At 42.2% G+C, this 16,429-nt stretch overlaps 1 protein-coding gene across 1 annotated transcript; it reads right to left on the bottom strand.

The window, feature by feature from the left end:
* Positions 1-447: 447 nt before the first annotated feature.
* Positions 448-12,219, bottom strand: LOC126503061 (acylcarnitine hydrolase-like). Its single transcript, XM_050144561.1, has 12 exons — positions 12,120-12,219; positions 9,672-9,876; positions 8,696-8,837; positions 4,593-4,726; positions 4,250-4,508; positions 3,638-3,736; positions 3,231-3,371; positions 3,037-3,117; positions 2,644-2,788; positions 2,088-2,225; positions 1,243-1,315; positions 448-826 (listed from the first exon to the last, which is right to left on the bottom strand). Exons 1-12 carry the CDS (start codon positions 12,217-12,219, stop codon positions 643-645), a joined length of 1,701 nt encoding a protein of 566 aa, XP_050000518.1. The 3' UTR covers positions 448-642.
* Between the last annotated feature and the right edge of the window lie 4,210 nt (positions 12,220-16,429).

Below are 16,429 nucleotides of genomic sequence, written 5' to 3'. Positions count from 1 at the left end.
ATAATTTGTTTAGAGATGCTGGGCTTACTATGTTGCTCAGGATGACCCGAAACTGCAGAAACCATATAATCTTTCTGTCTAGGTCTCTGAATAGCAGGGCCCACTGAAAGCAGAGCTCAGCTTACAATTTGTGAAATTTTGGAACAACAACCTGACTGAACACATGAAAACAATAGGTAGGTCTTTGGCTCTTAGGTTTCTTTATTGGCCACTTACAAATAAGAAGACGTGAGACTTGCTGAGAGAACATAGGATTTTGACAGTCCACTCCCATATAATAAATATTCCCAAAGCTTCTGTTTCATCTGAAGACTGTCTGGGGCTTGGAGAAGAGGAGAGAGGATGAGAGCAGAGGAAGAAAGGAAGGAAAGGGCGTTGTCCCAGGGGACACTGAAAGAAGATCGGGGCACTTAGGGGTCACACATCTACAGTCATGGGAGCATTCACGGAGTCTCATAAAAGGTGTCCCAGCATGCTGAGGAACGAGTGACACACCAAGGATTTGTCGTACATGCAGACCAAATGGACAATTGTAGCGGTAAGGGATGGTGATATGACTGTTAGACTCTAACCGGATTCTCTAAGAATGTTCGGCTGACCCCATGTATATTCAGCCCTTCACACCATTCCTCTCACAGGGTACTACTCTTTGTAATTATCTGGAGACCCCTTTAGCTCCTGGATCTTCTGGGGTAGAGTCTGAGTCCAGAACTGCAGCCTTCTGGCCTTCAGGGCTTGGTCCACAGCAGGCTGGATGTCCAGCTGCAGGTACTTCTCATTATCATTCATCATGGGCCAGTTGGGTAGATCCTTACTGTTGGGGTTCCTGCGGATATGCCAGCCATCAGGGAATGGTAAGATCATGCTCATCATTGTGATTCCCCAATTTGTCAGGGTAGTAGGCTAATTGGGCCAATAGTTGAGGGGACAGATGAGGCACGTGTCCTTACACAGGGATACAAGTGTCACCTACGAGTGTCTGTTCCATGTGTGGCAAGACTACCTGGACAATTTTGGGTCTCCCACTCAAAGGCAAAATCTAAAGAACAATACCGTAGTTCCTATCAAGGCATTGCAGTGTGACCAGTAACCAATACACAATGTACCTAAGTGTGCCCTGGGGTGAGGAGGACTCTATCATGTGATGAGTTATCCATGCATGCTAATGAAGTCATCAACCACCAATGGAACCCTACATAGGGACCCACCCCTGAGGAGGTTGAGGGAGGGGTGTGCTCTCACCCATATCGTGCAAAGTTGGTCCAGTACTTCATCATTCTCCTGCTCAGCAGCTTCTCCTCCTCAGTGAAGTCAGCTGTAGCCATGGGGAAGACAGAGGTCCGTGTCCCAGCCACCCCATGCAGCTGCCTATTCCTGCTCCGCAATCACCATCTTTCTTGTAGCCTAACCTTGAACTCTAGGCCTCTTACCCTCCTTCATCACCAAGGATCCCGGGGCCACCCACACCTCTAATTGAATGCCTCCAGGTTCAGTTCTGCTCAGTGTGTTCTCATTCCATCTAACATAGGTGTGGTGGCTCAAATAATATGACTCCTATAGACTCATATATTTGAATATGTGGTTCACAGTTAGTGGAACTTTTGGGGAAGAATTGGGAGGAATGGCTTTGCTGGAGGAGGTGTACTACTGGAAGTTGGCTTTGATGTTTAAAATCCAGTCAGGTCCAATTACCTCTCTCTGCCTTGTGTTTGTAGATCAGGATGTAAGCTTTAGTTAGCTACTGTTCCAGTGCCTTTGTCTGCCTGAACGCTGCTATTCTCCCATCCCTGATGGTCATAGACTCCAACTAATCCTTTGAAACTCTAAGTCCCAATAAACCCTTTCTTCTATAAGCTGACTTGGTCATAGTATCTCATCGCAGTAATATAAAAGTAATTAAGACAATAGATTATATTTGGAAGGGTCCATATTCTAACTGGGTATAGCTTTTTGGTGTTGGAAAAGGTGCTTACTTGATTATGTCCTCTCCCAGAGCCTTGATTTTCTCAACTGGACTGAGAGCTCAGTTGCCCATCAAGTAGCCACCTGTGACCCCATCCAGCTCATGAAACACAAGAAAGACTCACGTTTTATGCCCCAGTGGGAAGACCCAAAAACAAAGGGAATCTCATCACCATGGTCAGCTTTCACATACGCTGGCCTCGTATCTTTTTCATAGCTGGGCACATGTCGGAATTCATAAAAGTAGACAGTGGCACGAGAGCCTAGAGGTAAGGACACATGGTTACATAGTATTCTCTCACCTGTAACTTTCCTGCCTAACGGTTATTGATAAGTTATGTCGGTATACAGTTATCTGGTGTTATAATTGTCATGTGGGTGGCCCCAGGCTGGAGCACTAGTTATGGGAAAGCCTTTGGCTAAACAGTGACCCTGGCCTTCCCAGCTGAGTAGGTTTGGCAAATCAATGGAGTATCAGCAACCTGTTTCCTTATTTGTATCTGGATAAGATATCACTTCCCTTTCTTACACTAGAATGAAGAAATACTGATGTAATGCCCCCCGGGGTTTAGTACCAGAGATGTGATCCAGACACAATTGGGGACCTGGACACTATTAAGCTCATCTGGGACCCATGGCTCTGAGCTCCTTTCCACTAGGCCTCATCACAGATGCACTCACATTGAAACTTTGCTACTTGTAGTGAAGGCATAACGAACAAGAAGTCTGCTATCATTTCCTTGTACTGTATTTGGAGGGTCTGGGCATCTTCAGTGTTGTTCATATACTCTTCCATTAGCAGGTCACCACACTCAGGAGGTAACATCTACACCAGGGAATCAGGAAGAATGAGTTTAGGCAGGTTCTTGTTTTGATAGGCAGCATCTCAGTGTGGAGAATGTGGCCACGGATAAGATATGGTATAGAAAAAAAAAAAGATATGGTATAGAGGGAAAGGTATAAGTTCTGGGGTGAGCCCTCCACAAACCACACACACACAGATCTTTGTAGGCATGCTGTCTGGAAGGGTACATAGTGGCTCTTTCTATTGGGGGCAAACTCAAGGTATCTCACCATCTTTGTTGCTGTGTTCTTCAGAATAGCCGGCAGGGTCTCTCTGGTTATGTCCTTTATTATTTGATCAGCGCCCATGATCTGGGAGAGAGAGGACAATTTTCTATAGTATATGGTGGGATAGATATGGACCAAGTTTCCTCTGCTCACCTTATGAGTCCCCAGACTTCCAGAGAATTGGAACTGTGCCTCACCATAGGGAGAAGCCAGCCATACTCATCATTGTTGACCCCAATGATGCTGGGGACAGGGCGAAAATCCACAGAAGCCAACAACTCTTGGGGATGCCTGGGGAAGAACTCTCCATCCACCACAGCAGAGATGGACTGGAAGACCTGAGGGACATGCGAGGGACATCGAGGTCAATTCTGATGTCCACTGAGAAACCCAAACCATTACACCTGCCCCCATTTAATTGTCTCAGGATGTTTTTCCAACCCTGATAAAGATTCTACATATTTTAAGATATTTGGAATTCATTTTACATACACGATTAAGAGGACGCCAAACCATGGAGCAGAAGTAAGTTGTTTAGAGTAGTAAGGACTGACTCTCTCACATCCCACTGACCAGGTCCTCCAAGTCACACAACTCTCCCAACCTTGTTAATAGCCAGAATCTCCTCTTCACTCTTGTTTCTCAAACAGTGCACCAGGGTTTCTGAGTCGGTAGTCTCACAACCAGATAAATTGGCCACTTTCTGTAAAGGGATCAGGCAGGAGTTGATCCATCCTTTCAGGCAAGTATAGTAGTTTTCTCAACCCCAGTCAATTGGCATTGTGCCCAAATATCACATTGCACTTTGTTTTGTTGAAATAAAGTATGTAATTCCCATTTTATGTTGCTCAGATGTGACAGCTAGAGAGGTAATTCTACCTCATTCTTGGAATACCAGGATCACACACTTGTTTCTCCATGCAGCTTTTTGTGGTTTCTGAGGGAATTTGAACTCGGTCCTAATGTTTTTACCTATTGAGCCATATCGTCATCCCATATGTATTTGTTTCTGAACATGATGGACACTACAAGGTACTTATACATGGTTATTACACCCAGCCTGTATAGAGAGAAATGGATTCTAACCTTGAATCTCTCAGAAAGTACTGAAAGATGCTATTTCTCACATCCCTTGTTTTCCCACTTGAGAAAACTCCCAGAGTACCAGAGGGTGGAGGCTGAGGCTGCAGGGTCATCAATGGCTGAAGTGACTCACTGTGTAGACCACCTCAGAGGTGTTAGAGATCAGGTCAGGCACCAGGGCCACTCCACTCTCCATGATGGCTCTGTGGAAGAGTCCTTTGGACATGGGGGACACAACCTGTGAAGACACACTTGCACCACCTGCAGACTGTCCAAAGATGGTGACAAGGTCAGGGTTGCCTCCAAAGTAGGCAATGTTCTGCTGGACCCAGTTCAGGGCTGCCACTTGGTCCAGGTAGCCCCAGTTCCCTCTGGCGTGTTCATCTCCAGTGCTGTAAGATGCAGAGAAGGAATCACATGGCTGTCTTACTTATCTTCATCCCCTATTGCACAGTGTAGTCCATCTCCAGACTCACCTGAAGAAGCCCAGGAGACCCACGCGGTACTGGATAGTGACCACCACCACATCCTCCTTGGCTGCCAGCATGGATCCATCGTACGAGGAAGCCATACCCCCAACCAGTGCACCCCCATGGATCCACACCATTACCTGTGGAAATCAAGTCAGATGCCAGGAGGGTCCCACCCAGCTCAAGTTCCACCTGGGGTGTCTTCTACTTTACTTAATGCTTTGTCTCAGTGTACTTAGACACATAGACAAAACTCCTCAGGACGTTCTCACCTGGACCACAGACAGGGCTCTAGTACCATGAGGATACTTGCTAGCATCTCTCCTTCTCTAAGGACCCAAGCCTGAATTAATGGCTCTAAATCTGGAGTAATAACATCCCTTACCCTCAGTCGCCTATGAAATAGAATAAAAAGAGGTATATTCATCAGTAACTCTCCTGATTATTAACAAAAATCATTGGCACATAGCTGATCATGGTGTTGTATAACTTTAATACCAGAGCTTGTTGGGACCAGGTAGGCTGCCTGTGGACTTTCCCCACTCTCTGTTACCCCAGATTCAATTCTCAGGGTCACCGCTAGCACTGCAATAGACTGACTCCCCCCAGAATTCCCAGTGAACACACCGACTGAGCAGGCAGAAGACTTTCTAAAAATCCAGAGAGGAAACAGTAATTAAGTAACAAAACACACACCAAACAAAGAGAAACCAGGAAATCAACACCTAGACCTATAACCACCCGAAACCCAGATACCTAGATGCCAGCATAAGAACACAATAAATAACAGCCAGGACAATGTGTCTCCCACAGAACGCAGCTATCCTACCACAGCAGATTCTAAATATCCCAACAGAGCTGAAAAAAGACCTTAATATGAAGATGAAAGAGGTTTTTAAAGAGCAAATGAATAAATCTATTAAAGAAAGTGACAAAAAAAAAACAAATGAAGGAAAGAAATAAAACTATTCAAGAACTTAAAATGGTTATACAAACAACAAACAAAAAACCAGCTGAGGGAATCCTGGAAGTGTAAAGTTTAGGAATATGAGCAGGAACTACAGAGGCAAGCTTCACCAACAGAATAGAAAAGATAGGAAGAGAGAATGTTAGACTTTTTATATACAATAGAAGAAATGATTACATTGGTGAAAGAAAATGATAAATCTGAAAAATTCCTGACACAAAACATCCAAGAAATTTGGGACACTATGAAAAGAGCAAATCTATGAATAATATGAACAGAGGAAGGAGAAGAATACCAAATAGTTCAAAAGCCTAGAAAATATCTTCAACAAAACCATGGAAGAAAAATTTTCCTAACTTAAAGAATGAAATGCCTATATAGTTACAAGAAGCATACAGAACACCAAATAAGTTGGACAAGAAAAGTCACTTCAGCACATAATAATCAAAACACTAAACATACAGAACAAAGAAAGAATATTAAAAGCTTCAAGGGAGAAGACCAACTAACATAGAAGTCGGACCTATTTGATTTACACCTGACTTCTCAATGGAGACTCTAATAGACAAAAGGTCTTGGACAGATGTGCTGGAGACTCTACAAGACTACAGGTGCCAGCCAAAATTACTACACCCAGAAAAACTTTCAATCACCTTAAGACATTCCATGATACAATCAAATTTAAACAATATCTAGATACAAATCAGCCCTAAAGAAGGTACTAGAAGGAAAACTCTAAACTAAGGTAAATTACACACATAGAAACATAGGAAATAAATAATTTTACACCAGCAAAACCCAAAGAATTGAAGTACATTCACACCACCACCAACAATAACAGCAGCAAAATAACAGGAATTAATAATCATTGATGACTGATATCTCTCAATATCAATGACTCGAATCTCCAATAAAAAGACACAGATTAACAGTTGGTTACCAACACAGGATCAATCCTTCTGCTGCATACAAGAAATACACTTAAATATCAGGGGTAGACATTAGCTCAAGGTAAAGGGTTGGAAAAAGATATTCTAAGCAAACAAATCTAACAAGCAATCTTGTGTATGTAGTGATGAGGTGAGCAGGTCTGCTTTTTGTCCTGCCCAGATCCTGCATGGCTAGCTTAGTCCCAGAATAATTACACAGAAACTGTATTCATTTAAACACTGCCTGGCCCGTTAATTTCAGCCTCTTATTGGCTAATTCTCACATCTTGCTTTAACCCATATTTAGTAATCTGTGTAGCACTACGAGGTAGTGGCTTACTGGGAAAGAATCTGCATGTCTGACCTGGCGGCTGGCTTCATGGCATCTGCCTGACTCTGCTTCTTTCTCCCAGCATCCTGTTTTGTCTACTCCGCCTATCTAAGCTGCTGTCCTATCAAAAGCCAAGGCAGTTTCTTTATTAACCAATGAAAGCAACACATAGACAGATGACCCTTCTACATCAGGTGTCATTTTAATATCTAATAAAATTAACCAAAAAAGGTGGGACGGATACTACATATTCACCACAAGAAAAAATGCACCAAGATGACATTTCAATTCGTAACATTGATCCCAAACACAAGAGCACTCATTTTTGTAAAAGAAACACTTTTAGACCTTAAATCACATATTTACTCTCACACACTGATAGTGGGAGACTTCAATACCCCATTCTCACAAATGGACAGGCCATCCAGACAGAAGCTAAACAGAGAAATACTAGAGCTGACTGACTTTATCAGCCAAATTAATCTAAGAGATATTTACATAATAATATACCCAAACACAAAAGAATCTACCTTCGTCTCAGCACCTCACAGATGTTTTTTTTTTCAAAATTGACTAAATATTTGGTCACAAATCAACTCTTTACTGATGCAAGAAAATTGAGTCAATTTCCTGTATTTTATTAGATAATTGCAAAATAAATCAGGATATCAACAAGAATAGAAGCAAGAGAAAGCTTATAAACTCACAGAAACTAAGCAACTCTTTACTGAATGAAAAATGGGTCAAGACAGAAATAAAGAAAGACATTAAAGACTTTCTAGAATTCAATGAAAATCAATACACAGCACACCCAAACTTATGGAACACAATGAAGATGGTGCTAAAAGGAAAGTTCACAGCATTCAGTGCTTACATTAAAACAATTGGAGAGAGCTCATACTAGCAACTTAACAGCACACCTGAAAGTTCTAGAAGAAGTAAGCACACCTAAGAGGAAAAGATCAGGAAATAATCAAACTTCAGAAATTAATAAAATATAAACAAAAAGAACAGTATAAAGAATCAATGAAACAAAGTGTTGGGTTTTTTTGAGAAAATCAACAAAATATATAATCCCTTAGTCAAACTACCTAAAAGACAGAGAGAGAATATCCGAATTAATAAAATCATAATAACTAAATCAATAAAAGTGAAAAGGGGACCATAACATCAGACACCAAGAACATCCTGTGACTCATAAGGACATGCTTTCAAAACCTGTACTCCAGCATTTAGAAAATAAATGGATAATTTTCTCAATAGGTATCACTTACCAAAGTTAAATCATGATCAGATAAACAATTTAAATATACCTATAACCTCCAGTAAAATAGAAGTAGTCATTAAAAGTTTTGCGACTAAAAAAAAGGCCCAGGTACAGATGGTTTTTATTGTAGAATTATACCAGACATTCATAGAAGAGTTAATATATGAGAGAGAATCTATTTTCAATTAAAGAATTACCATACCTCTGGAGGCAGAGCTCAAAGATCTCTGTGACTTTGAAGCCAGCCTTGTCTACATAGTGAGTTCTATGTCAGCCAGGGTTATATATAGAGACACTTTCTCAAAACAAGAAAAAAAGACATTGACACAATGGATAGTCCATGCCAATAAATTTGCAAGAGCTCAGGATTTAGCTCTCAGGCCTCTGGTAGGTAGTGTGAAACTAGAGTTGATCAAGGAGCCATAGCCACTGACTTCCCAGAGTCTTTAGTTCTCTGTGCCCCATACCTAGGGTTTAGTTGCATGCCATGGTAGAGAAGGTCTTCCTGAATACCTGACAGGGAGGGCTTCTCATCAGAGTCTCACATTGATTACGTGCCTTTTAGTCATCCTGAAGAAATGCCCACCCCCAGATCTGAGTATGGCTTCCACTCACAGTCAGGTTAGAGCCCTCATGGGCATGAGCTGGTGTGTAGATGTTGACATACAGGCAGTCCTCAGATGTCGAGATGGAGGGTTCACTCAGTTTAATCATTGCCAGACTTTCTGCATTCACTGTAACAGAATTTTGTAGACACCTTGGGACAATAACAGTTATTCTAAGAGATGTGCAATATTAAAAACAGACTTTTAGTTCATATTTGCTCTCAGACACTAAAATGAAACGATTTATTTAATTATTATGTATACAACATTCTGCTTCCATGTATGCCTGCACACTAGAAGAGGGCACTAGATCTCATCATAGATGGTTGTTATCCGCCATGTGGTTGCTGGGAATTAAACTCAGGACCTCTGGAAGATCAGTCAGTGCTCTTAACCTTTGAGCCATCTCTCCAGCCCCTAAAACCCCCCTTTCTGGCCCTGTGTTGCTCTGATAACATGAGATCCCTCTTCAAAATCTCTTCCAACAAAGGTAAAGGTCAGAGACTTTGGAAAAACTGGAATGGAGCTCAAACTTCTAGCAAGACTGCCAGATGGGTCTTTGCCTCCCACTCTTCCTGATGAGGGGATATTGATATTTCCATGAAGTCTGTGAAAACTATTGGTGTGTGTAATGACACCATTTCTTTTTGTACTCTCCAAGGTCTGGGTATTGGGTCCTGTACCCGTATAGGTGCTGCATTGATAAACAGGGTGGTGGGACATCCTTCACCTCACATCCAGACTCTCAAGGAACTGCCTCTTGGCCAATGGTATGTGGACACCTATAGGTTAGTACAGTGATTGTGGAGGGTGATTTGCTAAGGAGTCATCATCACTTTGGCCTTTCTCTGGCATCTGCAGTATATCCCATCACAGAGAGAATGCAGTGGAGGGCTGGAGATGGAGAAGCACTGCAGTCTGGCTCAGACTTCTAAGCTCCTGCCCATATCAGGACCTGACATTTTCTGGGTCTCAGGAGGACTTACATGGCTGGGTAGGTGGTCCCATCCCTCACACCACTCCATGGTTCAGGAGGCACAGGAGGTGCAAATCTCAGCTCTCCTAGAGGTGGCTTGGCAAAGGGAATTCCCAGGAAGATGTAGACTCCCTCTTTGGTGTCATTCAAGTGGATTAGACTCCCCTGCACCTGTCCTGTGTGGGTAGTCCTGATGGGGTTGGCTGAGTCTTCACCTGTAAGTGACATGCGATATCAAGGTTGGGTTTGCCCAACCATCTACCTTCACACTATGGCTGTTACTTCTTTCTTGCTATCCTCAATCAGCCTTTTCCAAGTACTCACTGCCCTGGCAAATTCTCTCAACAGCACCATGTTCCAGTGTGGAAGAATTAGGCAGACCTGCCATATTTCCTTAAAAAACAAAACTCTTCTACACCTAATAATCATGGATTGCATGTTTGATGCTTCTTGGTGAGGTAACAAGTAGCCAAGGCAGCAGCCACTCTCAGGGAGTAGAAGGCCATTTGCCACCATCGTTCCAGTACTGGAAACTCACTCCTATCTCCAGTGACACGCTCTCTACGGGACACTATGCCAGATGCCATATCTGTCCATATAGATCACTGAGGACATGGGCCACTAGAATCTGTCAGTGCTACAGCAACAGGCAAAACCTGCTGAAATGGGTTTGCTAAGAGTCAGGCTACAGCCAGGATGCTTCACCCCCAAGAAAAGCTCTCCATGGAATCCCACCTATTGGAGTGAGTGTACTTTCAGTCAGAAGGCAGGAAAACAGCCCAGAAAGGGATGTGACAAATATGCTAAAGATAAAAAACTATGCATACATTTTAACTTTTTCATTTTAAAATGAAACAGTTGAAGTTAGGCAGAGATTCTTTTTTTCTCTTTTTTCCTCATTTTTCTAGACAAGGTTTCTTGGTGTTAAAGCTCTGACTTTCCTGGAACTTTCTTTGTAGACTAGGTTGGCCTTGAACTTACAGAGATTCACCTGCCTCTGCCTCCCAAGTGCTGGGGATTATAGGTGTCCACCCCCCCCTCAGCTAAGTAGAGATTCTGATTTTGAGTGGCATGTGGGGAAAGGATAACACATCTCTCATTACACGTGTAGCTTTCTCAAGAGTTACTGTGTCTTTATAATGGCTGTATGTGGAAAAAGGGGGCCCATGAAAAGTAAAAAAAAAAAAATTGCAGAAAATTCCCTGTAATTAAATCTCTGCTAATGTCATCTATATCATATTTAAAACTAAAAGTCACCATTAATTGGATTACCATCTGATCTTTTATGTGATACTTTAAATTCCTGACTTTGCTATGGTAAGCATTGCTGACCAAGTTTACTTCTAGATGTCCACCTTATCTTGATTATCACCGATGCTGAAATTGTTGTGGTATTCTGTTTGAACATTTCTACATTTACCATCCCACCAGACAGGTTCTTGCCGTGTAGCCCAGGCTGGCTTGCAGCTGAAAAGCCTTCCACTTTCTCTGCCTCATCTAGACCACCATTTACAGGTGTGTGCCATTACAGCAGCTCACACCTATCTTATCTTGATGTTCCATGGATGAGCCTGGCCTGAATGGTGCACAACTCTGTGCCCTCTTATAGTTATCAGTGATTCTGAACCCAGGATCCAAAGAAGAATGTTCAAATAAGCCAAGAGTGGGTTGGGCAGATCTTCCCATCCAGGAGACCCTGGGGACATCTCAGAACCTGGACAACAGCAGGGAAGAGTCACAGTGTGAAGTCCTTATGGCCTCCTTAGGTAAATCTGTTTGCGGAGGCCTGGCAGGAGGTCAGCATGACTCAGGCTTGAACACTTTTGGGTAGGAGGCCTCAGGGCTGCACACTGACCCCGGGCACAGTATCCTCCTGGTTCACCTATTCATAAACCTGAAGACTTTCGGGCAGACACAGAGCACATTCCCTTTGCCTCGGACTCCAAGTTGTACCTTTTCCAAAGGTCAGAAAATGGAAAAGGGAACATGGGCCTCTCAGTTGGGCAACTCTTGTAGGGCTGGAGAACTGTATGACCGAGGGCCAGGAAAATTTCCTAGGATTATTTGGAGTATACCGTGATGCTTCTCTGTCTATGATGGTAATCCATTTGGAGTTCAATGTTAGTAGGAAGGTGTAATTCATTTTATTATTACCCATGGGTCAATAAGAGCTCCAGCCACAGGCACAACCCTATATAGAAAGGGGACATGGCCCATCTGGTTCTCTGTCCCCAACACTCTTCCTTCTGACTTTCAGGCCCAGGGCTTGGCAGAGTAGCCCTCTGTTCTATTGTGTGTCCTCAGACAACACTGACTCTCTGGGCTACAGGGGCCACTTTTCCTCTCTGTTGTCTCTACCTGCTCCTCCTCTCTTGCTACCTTTCCTACCACAGCCTCAGCCTCTGCCTCTGCCAAAATTGGCCACTCTGGCCCCCACCACCCACGTAAGGATTCTCACCATGCACGCGGAGAAGAAACACAAGCCCACAGGTTACAGCAATTAACAGAAGTGCACAGGCTCCAGCAATCAGCCAACCGCGACGTTTGCAGGACGGCATGATCACCTCTGAGGCCTGAGTCTGTGTTGTTATGGGATGGACTGTATGCAGAAAGCAGAATATGTGGGCTCTGCCTAGACAATTATTTGAACCCTAAGATTTATAGGCAGGAGCTTGTTGGGCAGGGCAAAGTTGCAGGAGATCTGTGACTAAGCAGAACTGATAGGAACCAGGGTCCAGAAGGTGGGGCAAATGCTCTTCTGCAATGTGAGTTCCATTTTTAGTCTCATTGCAAGCCACAACATAGCTTAAGAAGCTAATTATTCTGATACCATGTTTACTGCCCTGGAGTCATAGGTCCTGAGTAGGTGTGGGACAGAGAGCAAGGAACAGAAAGCTATGTTAGCCAGAGCTGCTTTTCTAAGGACGTGTGCTCTGTGATATTCCCACGGATTGGTGGAATGAATACTTGAGAATTGACCTCTTGATAAAGGAAGAGCAGGAGCAAGCCCAGGGTGCTCTCGGCACATCCTTACTCCCAAGCTTCTTGCTTTCTTTTCTTTTCTTTTTTTTTTAAATATTTATTTATTTGTTTATTATGTATACAGTATTCTTTCTGCAGTCCAGAAGAGGGCACCAGACCTCCCTACAGATGGTTGTGAGCCACCATGTGGTTGCTGGGAATTGAACTCAGGACCTTCGGAGGAGCAGGCAATGCTCTTAACCACTGAGCCATCTCTCCAGCCCCCGCTTCTTGCTTTCTTGAGTCATAATTCATGAAGTCTGCAGTCAGGTCTCTCCTCCCTTATAGGGATGGTCTTTTCTTTGCTTGTTTTTATTGAGCTATATTATTCCCCACTCTCCTCTCTTCCTTTCTTCTACCCTTCTAACCTCTCCTGGGACCCCACACTCCCAATCTACTCAGGAGATCCTGTCTTGCTTACCTTCCTATGTAGATCCATGTACATCTTTCTTAGGGTTCTCTTTGTTTTGTAGTCTCTCTGGGTTTGCGGTCTGTATGCTGCTTTTTCTTTATTTGGTGTCTAAAATCACTTGTGAGTAAATGTATGCTATATTTGCCTTTCTTGGTTTTGTTTACATAGCTCAACATGTTTTTTTCTAAATCCATCCATTTTCCACCAAATCTGAAGACGTCATTATTTTTTACCATTGTGTAGTCTCTATTGTGTAAATATAACACATTTTTAATCCATTCTTCAGTTGAGGGGCATCTAGGTTGTTTCCAGGTTTCGGTTGTTACAACTAATGCTGCTATGAACACAGTTGCGCACATGTCTTTGTTGTATGATTGAGTGTCTTTTGGTTATATACCCAAAAACTGTATTGTTGATTTTGAGGGAGTTGGTTCCTAATTTTCAGAAAAATTGCCATACTGATTTCCAAAGCAGCTATACAAGTGTGCACCCCCACCAGCAATGGAGGAGCGTTCCCCTTACCCCACATCCTCTCCAGCACAAGCTGTCATCAGTGTTTTTGATCTTGGCCATTCTGACAGGTGCAATATGGAATATCAGAGTTGTTTTGATTTGCATTTCTCTGATGGCTAAAGGTGTTGACACCTTTTTAAAGTGTCTTTTAGCCCTTTGAGATTTTGCTATTGACAGTTTTCTGTCTGTTTGTTATATTGAATATGCTCCTATTTCTGTTTACAATACTTGTACACCTGTGCAAAGTTATTTTGTCAGATTGTATGCATTATGTTAATACCTCTGTTTAAGACATTTTGATTATTGATACAATTTTAGGATATATTTAACATATCACATTATATATTTTTCTACCTCTGATCAAGATATTTATACATTGTTGACATTTTGAGGTTATTGTCCTCTTTGCTGCATAGTTATTTAAAGATTGTTTAATATTCTGATATGAAGTCTTAATATTTAAGTTATATAGCTATTAATTATTATAAGTCAATAGTCATTCATGTTTGTTATACTTTTAGTCAGACTAATTAGGTCTTTAGACACATAGAGATTATATTCTGCATAGATAGGTAACCTTCAACAACTTCACATATTTGTAGAACATCACATATAAATAACTTAGGATTCTGTTGACATAAGACACAATTGATCCTGGCAGCACTGATCTATTCCAGAGAGAGGGTTGATCACCAAAGACAACTACTTGGAGTTTGTTTTCTTCTTGGCACAACTGGCCTTTGGGCAAGGAACTGTCCATGCCCCAGCCACTGACAAAGTGCATGATGTCTGTACTGGACAAGCAGGATACAAGAAAAAAAGACTGCCAAACCTTGCCAAGACAGGGTAAGATATTTTTTAAAAATTTTCAGGCTCTGAAATGGTCTGTCAGTTACTCTAATCCTGAGCCAAAGTTGGTTGCTTCAACATTGCAAATGAGAATTTGGGTGATTGCTTATACAGCCAGTTGTCTCTGTCATCTACTGCACATTTTGGAAGCTGCTTGATTGCATGCACTTCCTGCCTACTCAAGTAATATTATCTCCCTTCTCAGACCTTTGATAGGGTTGAAGATTAGATAGTCATAGTTATCATCTGCTTATGATTTAGCCAAGCTATTTCCAAGACAAGAGTTAGACTCCTTAGGATAGAATGTTTATTAAAACATCAGAATATGTTCCTTGATTCATACTGTTTATGCTAGTTGCAATGCTAACTTTATACTTGATATCTGTTCTTAGTATACATAGTCTTATATTGGGTTTGGAACTCTCTTATTTAAACAAAAGGAGGAGGTGTTGTGGAAGCTCTTTCATCAAATAGTCTTTAAGATACCAGCCCACTTTGGCGTGGTCTCTTATACTTTAAATATGGATGTAAAATGTGTGCCCTCTCTTTCTCCCTCTCTCTTGCTTCTGACTCTCACTTCTGGCTGCTAGACTTGGTTCCTGTTCCCTGTTCATGCAGGGTACTAAGATCTAGGACTGTAATCTGTGAGCCTATCTATAAATAAATAAACCTTTATTATATGTAATTCTGAACTAGTGTGGGATTATTTCATAACTCTGTCATCAACTAAGGAATGCTCAGATTGGAACAAAATGTCTTCCCTAGGGAAGAACACCCTATAGATTATCCAATACTAAATGGCCAACCATACATACATACATACATATATATATATATCATACAGACTAAGCAGGTTATATGGTTATATTTAGGAATAGATATGCTTATATATGTTACACACACACATATATATATATGTAACAACAATCAGTGACAGAAGACATGAATTTGAAAGAACATGAAGGGATATATAGGAGGAAAAGAAAGGGGGGGATGATGAAATTTAGTAAATCTAAGAAAAACCCAGGCTCTTTGTCTGAATTTTTTTCTAGTCATCCTCAATGCCTGATTCCTTGTGATGTCCCTTAACACATGATCTCTCTCTCTACAGTCCCTTCCTATCAAGGTAAAGTCTACTGACTCTGTGGAGGCTTGGGGGAGAGATCCAGATTTCCAGGGAAGTCTTGAGTGGGGTAGAGGAACCTTAATGGATTGGTGTGTTGAGACTTCTTAGATTCTCTATGGAGATGTTCAACTGCTTGTAGTGACATTCACCTCTCTCCCCGTACTATCTAATGTTTGGTGTGATGGATGGTTTTGACTGCTGGCTCAACACTACGGTACTAGAGTCTCCAGGAAGGATCGTCTAGACCAGGTTGGCCTGTGGGGTTATCTTGATTACATCAACTGTAGAAGGAATACTTGTTTATTGTGGGTGACACCATTCCCTAGCAAGGGACCCCTGAACTGCATGAATAGAAAGGTGAGCTGAGCATTAGAGGCACCCATGAGTTCTTTGCTCCCTCTTCTCAATTATTTAAGACATCCTTTGGTATGCTCACACATACATGACTGGAGGAGACACAAAATGGTGTCATATTGAAAGACAGGTTGACCTTTTCTTTGAAAGTTAAACCCATGTGTGCTGGCACTGAGCAAATCTACTACTGTTGATATCGCCTACTTGAATTACCAGGTGCCTCTTCAAGCTTTTTCTCTCGCTCAGGTCCTGGGCATCATTATTTGCTCCACCTGCACAGGATTCTCAGGACTGTGAGGGTTATCAATCCTGCTTCTCACAAAAACAGATCTAGCTGAGCTGAGAAGCCAAGTAGGTTTCTGTATTTCTTTCTTTCTACTTTTTTTTTTTTTTGTGTGTGACAGTGTTTCTCTGTAGCTTTGGGACCTGCCCTGGACCTATAGCTCTTGTAGACCAAGCTGGCCTCGAACTTACAGAGATTTGCCTGCCTCTG

This window comes from Alexandromys fortis, unplaced genomic scaffold (genome assembly GCF_014885135.2).
Source record: "Alexandromys fortis isolate MF-2015 unplaced genomic scaffold, M_Fortis_MF-2015_v1.1 scaffold_1, whole genome shotgun sequence".
Taxonomy (NCBI): domain Eukaryota; kingdom Metazoa; phylum Chordata; class Mammalia; order Rodentia; family Cricetidae; genus Alexandromys; species Alexandromys fortis.
The sequence above is the reverse complement of the archived record's forward strand: the minus strand, read 5'-3'. Positions and strand labels throughout refer to the sequence as shown.

What these genes read in the sequence shown, in the direction of transcription:
- LOC126503061 (XM_050144561.1), bottom strand. Translation starts at nt 12,219, where the DNA reads ATGCCGTCCTGCAAACGTCGCGGTTGGCTGATTGCTGGAGCCTGTGCA. An exon ending in GGTCTCCTGGGCTTCTTCAG is followed by an intron (nt 4,509 to 4,592) that starts GTGAGTCTGGAG and finishes TGCATCTTACAG; the next exon opens with CACTGGAGATGAACACGCCA. An exon ending in ACAAGTAGCAAAGTTTCAAT is followed by an intron (nt 2,226 to 2,643) that starts GTGAGTGCATCT and finishes CCTTACCTCTAG; the next exon opens with GCTCTCGTGCCACTGTCTAC.